This window comes from Geotrypetes seraphini, chromosome 9 (genome assembly GCF_902459505.1).
Source record: "Geotrypetes seraphini chromosome 9, aGeoSer1.1, whole genome shotgun sequence".
Lineage (NCBI taxonomy): Eukaryota > Metazoa > Chordata > Amphibia > Gymnophiona > Dermophiidae > Geotrypetes > Geotrypetes seraphini.
Genome location: NC_047092.1, coordinates 148,585,396 through 148,594,349, shown reverse-complemented (window position 1 = coordinate 148,594,349; position 8,954 = coordinate 148,585,396). Strand labels below are relative to the sequence as shown.

The window sequence follows — 8,954 nt, the reverse complement described above, 5'->3', positions numbered from 1 at the left end:
CTAAACTCTACCACTGAGCACTTGGGCTGCATATACTTTGAGAAGTGACCTAGTTTTCTTTGAGCCCATCTACCGTATATGTAAGGCAGGGGAGAATAAGGAGCAGGGCCGGATTAATCACTAGGCCAACTAGGCACGTGCTTGGGTGCCTAGGGGGCCTCGAAGAATTAATCCTGCCCTGATCAGGAGAGAAGGGTCTTTGGGGCAAGTGGCATCAGATGGGGGCTTCTGTTCAGGAGGCCATGAAGTGGGAAGTCTTCAAGATAGAGAGTCGTTGGGAAGAGAGGGACTTCAGGTTGGAGGAGAGGAATGGAATGCATGGTTGGCACTGACAATTTGGCCAGCCCCGCTAAGAAGCAGCCCAAGAGCATCAGGCCACAACTTAGAATCCTGATCTCCCACAGGAAGTGTTATTCATAAACTGCAAGAATGACTAACCTGAAATACTGAGCTACTCCAGGTTAGTCACTCTGAGGGGAAATTAAGTTGTAGTAAAAGCTAGACTTTCACTGTTCCTTAATAAATACCCCCCTAAATGATAATTTATGTTCAATTTATCCTTACACTTAAATGGATAATGACAAAATAATGACCACACTATCCTCCAAATTCTATTAAAAAAGCATTAAAAATTGCACTCAAAATTTGGGTACATGTGCAATTTGGGAGTGCAATTTAATTGAATAATGAGCCAATTAGCACCAATAATTGGGATCTTATTGAGCAATTATCGGAACTTGTTGGTTTTAATAAAAATTTACACATGTAGTTATAGAATATGGGCCTAATTTAGGCACAAAGCTTTAGGCTCAGCTCCCAGCACTAAGCGCTATTCTATAAATGGCGCCTAACTTTGAATGTCATTTATAGAATAGCACTGATTGTTATTTTCAAAATCAACTTTTTAGGGCATTTATAGAATTCAGTCTCATCTGTATATTGAACATCACTACCTATACAGATAATGGCCCTGAATACAGGTATATAGATTAAGTTAAATGCTGCAGCCTCCATTTAATTTATTCCAGTCTCCCATGCTAGCTGTTATTTCCACCCATTGTTCACTGTATTAAAACTAATGAAAGGAGTATTATCTGGTTTGTTAGGCAGAAAAAAAAAAGAATTCAATGAAAAAAATGCAAAATGCACTGTGTGGAAAATGATACAGGTTTCATAGGGTAAAACGAATCAGTAGAAACTTTAGAACATACTGGTAAAATTGGCCCCATACACACATGTGATTCATACAAACTACATAGCACAGTTTTATTTTAAACAAAGATACATGAAATGCGAACGTACACGAAGAAGCATCTAAATGATAGGGGAACTGGACCATGATGCAATCCATACTAAGAACAGAACATAATAATATAGCAACTTCTGCCTGGATGTAACTGACCTACTTCAGCAATCCTAACAGTGATATTTCTCAAGTACTTTTCATATAAAACAAATCTACATTAGTAGTTCTAAAAAGTAAAAGAGGCTACACAATAAAAATGAACACTTTCATGGTTTTGATGATTTGCTGCTGGAGATGATAAGTCTGGATGGCAGCTTCAAACACATCCCTGTGGGATTCATACATCTGGATCAACGCCATATTCTACAGGTATTATCTTTGCTTCCTGGTATGAAAAATAAATTATAAATAAGTACAGTGTGGCTTTGGTTGCTCTTCATGGTTTTCTTTAAAATATCTTCTTTCAATGCTTTGGGAAAGCCAGAATTCAAATACCTGCTTTACTAATACACAATCTATGGGCTCCTTTTACTAAGGTGCGCTAGCATTTTTAGCGCACGCACGAAATTACCGCGCGGTATGCTTCTAGAATAATGCCAGCTCAATGCTGGCGTTAAGGTCTAGCGTGTGCGGCAATTTAGCGTGCGCTATTCCGCACGTTAAGGCGCTAACACACCTTAGTAAAAGGAGCTTTATATGATTTTGGGCATATTACTTCAAATAAAAAGTTTATGGGCCTATTTACTAAGCTCATTATGGTATTAATGAGCTTTATCTGTCAATAATGTAGCTAAATGCAGATCCATCTGACTTACTCCTTAGTATATGGACAGACACACTCTGCAGAACTCTAGGGAACCTGCCTTTGCCTAGTGAATGAAAACACAGTATTGAAGCACTACCATCCACTGGCAGCAATGCAACTGGAGGACTCCATCTCAGTTTAGAGGGAAGAGTGGGTGCAACATCAATTGCATTAACTAAGCTCTTATATTTTTATTAGTTAATGCCCATTAAAATTAAAAAGGCTTTTGTATTCTACAAGAGTCTTCAGAGGCATAATTGGGGGTAATTTTAAAAAGTAGGCACCAACATTTACACAACAGTTACGCATATAAAGTTTTAGAATATTAGCATATACGCATAAGTGTGCACACATGGATGTATATGCCAATATTCTGCCTAAGTGCTATTCTGTAATGGTGAATGGGCATGTGCGGGATACACAGTTATGTGCATAATGTACAGAATACTATAATTTATGTACATATCTCTAAAATGTAGGCACACACAATGACGTAGCAAGGGTGATAGGTGCCCGGGGCAGTAGTGTCCCTCCCCCACCCTCTTTTCTGCCCCCCCCCCACCTCCACATGCTCCTTCTCCGCCCCCTCCTGCCGTGCATATATCACTTCCCTTCCCCTGTACCATTCCTGGCATTAGCAGCAACCTCCAAGCTGCTGTCAAGCCAGCGTTGGCTATTCTTCTGACATCACTTCCTAGGCACGTGTCCAGGAAGCGACATCAGAGGAAGAGTCAACACTGGCGCAACAGCAGCTTAGGGGTTGTTGTTTGCACCAGAAACGTTACAGAGGTACGGTGGAAGGGAAGTGGCTAACATGCATGGCAGGGGGGATGGAGAGAAGGATGGGTGCCTGCACCCTCACCAAGACAGTGCCCAGGGCAGACTGTCCCCCCTTTACTATGCCACTCAGAACACACACAGACCAGCTGTATGGCTCGTGTAAATATTCACACCAAAGCATATATATATATATATATCCTCCCAGATAAGCTGGTATTCTATAAAAGAAAGTAGGTTCCTACATTCTTTAGAATCGACTGCTACCAGGCACCCTGTTATAGAATTACCATCAGGCGAAGAGGGCGACCTGCAATTAGGTCACTGGACACGTTGAAAACAACCAAGGGGATGACACTGAAGGACCTTTCCGGACTAGCACAAAACCGATTTCTTTTTAGATCCATAATTCATCAAGTCACAAGGACTCGAACACGAGTCGATAGTACTTAACAACAACAGGTAACAAAAAAGGGGGCCAACCAACCCCACTTGGAGAGAAGAAAACTACACAACACAGTGGGAAAATACACTACAGTATCCAGATGAATACATAAAAGTTTATTCTAGCACTTCTTGGTTGTACTAGCAGAAGATGATTGCCTTCTGCTATTACAACCAAGAACCGCTATAATAAATGGGTACAAGTAAATCGATTTTTCACGCTATCAAAAATAACAAAGACTAGGGGACACTCTATGAAGTTAGGAAGAAATATTTTTTCACTCAGAGAATAATTAAGCTCTGGAACACATTGCCAGAGGTTATGGTAACAGCGGATAGTATAGCTAGTTTTAAGAAAGGCTACTTTCTACCTATAGTATAAGATAGTGTCAGAATAATTTAGATTATGTATGGGTGAAGGAGATAGTATATTAATTCTGTTTCAATGAAACTATATCAATCAATGATCTGAAACAATGTCAAAAATATTTCTGCAAATTGGCACTAAACAAAATAAGATAACATTTTTCTGCTACAGTAGCAAAATAATGCTCAGAATTTAGGAGGTTGGTTGGTTTGGGCGAGAACTTATCAGCACCCCCACATATTATGCACATCATACTGAAGACCTGAAGCTTTTCTGAAACGGGCTATTGCCGATTGGTCTCTAAGAGGCTGATATTCAGCAAGTCATCTTTCAGTAAAGCCAACCAAGCAGTTTTGTCTGATTGATGTTACCCACATCCAATGTAAAGTTAAAAGCACAAAACCATAAATCTACATTGTAGGCCACCTATAATTCAATGATGAATAAGTATTACACAAGATCTTGAGAGCAAGAAAAAAAAACCCACCACCAATTAAGATAGATGTCAGTGTGCAGATATGGAAAGCCAAATTGCATGAATTCAAAATCATAGTGAAAAATGTTCTAATATTTTTTATGCTAGCAGACTAGCAATAAGGTTTAAGAGTAAACCAGAACAAGAGACAAGATTTTCTGAAAATATGCATTATAATATCAAATAATGTGCATGGCTTCTTGATGCATATTAAAACAGCTGAAAATTTTGTTAAAGTATATTGTAAAAAAAATAGTCTATAGATCGAGTTACCTGTAATGACTGTAGTGCCTTCATAATTGAAAGCACATGAGAAAATCTCATCTGTGTGTCCTTCCAAGACCTGAAGGCACTGTCCACTATGAGAGTCCCAAAGTCTAGCGGTCTTGTCAGCACTGCCTGTCAGAATTCGACTGCCTTGGGCATTGAAGCATATCTCAAAAAGAAACACAACATATAACACTATGGGAAATATGCAAATATTAACAATAATATTTAAACTAAGATAAGGTAAGCTGCTCATCTGAACAAATTATTCTAAATAACTTTAGTATTAAATTGCTTAACAAAAATACAAATAAACATTCTGTGTGAGTCATATTCCCTACTCTGAAAGCTTGGGTCAGAGATACTGAATATATCAGTTTGGTAAATTTTAAATTGGACACCAATTGGTAATCAATTGCCCCTGAAGCAGCCATATTGGGTATATACATTTAAACACCTTTGAGCAAATGTAGTGAACATAGGCCCATATGCTCAAAACTTACTGTGCCTTTAACGATTGATGCTAAACCAGTTTTAATTGAAGTCTTTTTCGTGGTTTGTTGCAGCCTCCAATAATCGTACATAAATGGATTACAATGAGCTCATCCAAATTAAAATGAGCACTCCAATAGATGCCCAGATGATGCACAAAATGAAGTGCCGGTTTTTAATGCTCCAAAATCTCTGACAGGTCTGGAGGTGCTGGCAGTGTTAAAAAATGCAGCTTTTTTTTTTTTATTGGGCACAAACATTGTGCGTGTATTACACAATATCTGTCCCCATTCAAATTTTTTTTTTAAGTCATGATCGGCCCCCCACCCACTCCAAACTTAAATTGGGCAGAAGGGATGCCCACTTAGTCCTGCTTTGGCCACCAGGACTTGCCCACTCTTTCATCCCCCCACCCCCCATGAAGATTGGCAGGAGGGATGCCCATTCCCTCTTGCCTCGGCCACCGGCACCTCTCCACCCCCTCCTCAAACCCCCCACCCCCCCAATATCTTATTCAAACTACGACCAGAAGAGGTGCCTACTCCCTCCTGCTGGCCCACCTCTTCAATATGGCAGGCCTTCCTCTTTCCGGTGCATCCTGAGATGCACTCGATGTGGCCTAAGATTCTTATTGGTTCTGATTAGAAGGAGCCTTAGATAACTGAACTAATCAGAATCTTAGGTCCCTCAAAGTACATCCCAGGATGCACTGGAAAGAGGAAGAGGGTACAACCTCCGCAAAACTGGAAAATTATTTGAACACTGATCATCATTTTCAAATCGAACAATTTATCGGCACCACAGTGGCCCACAAGATTTTAACAGTGGTTTTACAGCATCTGGCCCACAGTCTTTTACTACTTAGGACTGGTTTGCTATTCTTTTTCTATTATATTGGATACTGCAAACTGCCAGCCTTATTTTATTGGACAATCTTAATTCTGTCCAGAGAATTAAGCTATCCATAATGTAACTTGTTCAAACCTGCAAATTAACATTAAATTGAATTGCATAAGGCACATACAGGTCAATATTCAAAACTTCGCAATCAATGTTTTAAATTTCAGCTGCAGCTTTAAATATATTCAGATGAATATTCAGTGCCACAGTTAGAGTTGTTTTTGAACCTTCTTTGTATTAATCAGCGTGTAACCACATAATCATCATAACAAGCATAATAGGTACCCTGCTAACAGATTTATTGCCCTCTGAATATCCCAGTTGCTGTTAATCTGGATAAGAGTTTTTACATATTGATTTGATTATACTGTATAAATCAGCACCATTAAACATGGACAACATTGACTACTGCTAGTTCTATGGTTAGTGGTGATAGTCAACTGCTCTCTCTATACTATGGGCTCCTTTTACTAAGCCACATTAGCGGCTTTATCGTACGTGACTTTTAATCACGCGCTAACCCCCATGCTAACCGAAAAACTACCACCTGCTCGAGGAGGCGGTAGCAGCCAGTGCGGCTGGCGGTTTAGCGCATGCTATTATGCACGTTAAACCGCTAACACGGCTTTGAAAAGGAGCCCTATTGGCTCCTTTTACTAAGCCACGTTAGTGGCTTTATCGCACGTGACTTTTAAAAACGCGCTAACCCCTGCGCTAGCCAAAAAACTACCGCCTGCTCAAGAGGAGGCGGTAGCGGCTAGCGCTGCCGGCAGTTTAGTGCATGCTATTACGTGCGTTAAACCGCTAGCGCGGCTATATAAAAGGAGCCCTATGTGTTTTAACTAAGGACAGCCTTTTGTGTGTCCTAAATTAATCAGCATAACTATATGGATAGCAGTTGATTATCATCAGATATTTATAGGTTGGCATGATGCGCATATTCCACCCTAACTCCACCCTGTCACTAACCCTTCATTCTATAACGGTGCTTAAAGTTAGGTGCCATTTGTGTATGCATATTGGAGAATACTGGCACATACATGCATATAATGTGCACTTATGTGTGTGTATGTGCTAGATCAGTATTCTATAAGTGCACAATATGCTTAGGACTATAAATGGTGCCTAAAAAAATTGGCACCAAAACAATAGTGCTCAGTGCTAGTCTATAAATGGCACTCAAACTTAGAATAGAATAACACTTAGCACCAGGAATCATGCCTAACTTTAGGCATGGCCATTTACACCAACTAAAGCTATGGGTTTGCGGGACGTTTTGTCTCGGCACTGCAGGCATTATATGCATCTCAGACAGCACTTCTTATGGTAAATGGTTGTAGGTCTTCGCCGTTTGAGATTTCCCGTGGTACGAGACAGGGATGCTCTTTGTTCCCGCTTTTGTTTATCTTAACGTTAGACCCCCTGTTGCATGCAATCCATCAGACTCCTGAGATGAAGGGGGTGACCATAGATGCCTTTTGTTTCAAGATAGCAGCTTTCGCTGATGACCTACTCTTTGGCGGCTTTGCTGGAAACGATACATGAATGATTTTGCAGGCCTCCGCTTGAATTTGGGAAAATCGGAGGCTTTGTCCTCTTCGCCAGATGTGCAGGGTCAGTGGAGGGCTTCATTCCTGCTGCACTGGGCAACTGATTCCTTTTGTTATCTTGGGATCCAACTTCCAGTGTCTCCCAGTCGCCTTTATTCCCTTAATATTCAGGAGCTCCTTGCTTGTATGTCCAGACAACTGGACCGCTGGAGAGATTTACCGCCCACGTTGCTTGGTCGCATAGCGTTGATCCACATGGTCATCTTTCCCCAATGGCTATATGTGTTCGGGATTCTCCCACTGCATCTTCTCAAGAAAGACTTGCGGGCTTTAAATTGCGTTTTGTTCTGGTTTTGTTGGCATGGGAGGAAACCTTGGTTGCGTTATGATCTCCTGGTGGGTAGGTGGCAGCAGGGGGGTCTCGGCATCCTGAATTTTGGATTGTATAATTTAGCTTGTCTTTTGTGTCACCTTAAGGACTGGTTGTTTAGGGAATCTCAATATACACCTACTTCTCTTGAAACAGCCTTGTATGCCCCATACTCTCTTCTTGCTTTGCTTCATCTACCGTATGGGGCTCTGCCTCGGGAGGTCCGTGGCACCGTGCTCTTGGCTTCTATGTGAGGGGTGTAGGAGGGATTGGTTCGGCGACTGGGGAGGGGGATCCCAGGGTGACTCACTTGTTGCCCCTTACGGGCAATCCCTGTTTTGTGCCTGGGACAGATAATCCTAGTTTTTGCTGCTGGAAAACGTTGGGCATCTTTTTGGTGGAACATCTTTTGCCGCCGAAGGGAGGCTGCGGTCTTTAGCTGATCTCCAGGACTGTTTGGGGCGGTGCTGGGGGGACACCTTTACCTATTGTCAGGCTAAGCATTATATCCTCACGCTCCTCCAGCATCCATTGGGTGATCGTCTTCAGGATCTTTTTGCCCAGGTTGAGCTTTCTCAGACTTTGGTGTCCGCTTTATATAAGGCCTTGCTTCCCTTCGAGGCCCCTAGGGACTGTCAGCGGGATAGGGAAGGTTGGGCAATGGAACTTCACATGGATTTGGCTTCCTGGAATATCCCCAAGAATCTTGTGGATCTGCCTTGTTTAATCCAGGAAGCTGTGTTGCAGGAATGCTATGCTTGTATCTATGTATGTATAGGGTACTTCACCCAAGTTCAGCTTTATAAAATTGGTAGCATTGCCTCGCCTCTGTGTATCAAATGTGTTCAAGCTCCGAATATTTTTTCGCATGCCTTGTGGGATTGTTGGTGCCTTCAGGCTTTTTGGGTTGAGGTGGTTCAATATTTGGGCTTCCTCTTGGGTAGCTCTATGGCTGGCACCGTTGATCAAGTGGTGCTGGATATACCGGGCGCTTTTGGGCCTTTGCCCAAGGAAGATCATTGGCTGTGTCGTAAGGTGTGTCTCCCAGCTCGCAGGTGTATAATGCAGCACTGGACCTCTCCGAACCCTCTGTCTTTTTGGCACTGGAGAGCCCACCTCCATGCATTAGTTCTTTGGGAGGCGCGTGAGGTGGGGGGCTCTCTTAAACATCGCCGGTGCTTTCTGCTTCTTTGGGACCCCTATTTGCATTCCTTGTCTCCTAGGGGGCACAGCCTTATCCTTAATACCCTAGCTTAAATGT

General features: G+C 42.0%; 1 protein-coding gene across 2 annotated transcripts in view; it reads right to left on the bottom strand.

Moving 5' to 3' along the window:
* Window positions 1-1,238: 1,238 nt before the first annotated feature.
* DAW1 (dynein assembly factor with WD repeats 1) overlaps window positions 1,239-8,954 on the bottom strand; it is a 143,009-nt gene continuing 135,293 nt past the window's right edge. For both annotated transcript variants that reach the window (XM_033959306.1, XM_033959307.1), the window contains exons 12-13: window positions 4,388-4,550; window positions 1,239-1,631 (exon numbers count right to left, since the gene is read on the bottom strand). In XM_033959306.1, the coding sequence (XP_033815197.1) occupies window positions 1,597-1,631; window positions 4,388-4,550 (198 nt within the window). In that variant the 3' untranslated portion in view covers window positions 1,239-1,596. The remainder of the gene's footprint in view (window positions 1,632-4,387; window positions 4,551-8,954) is intronic.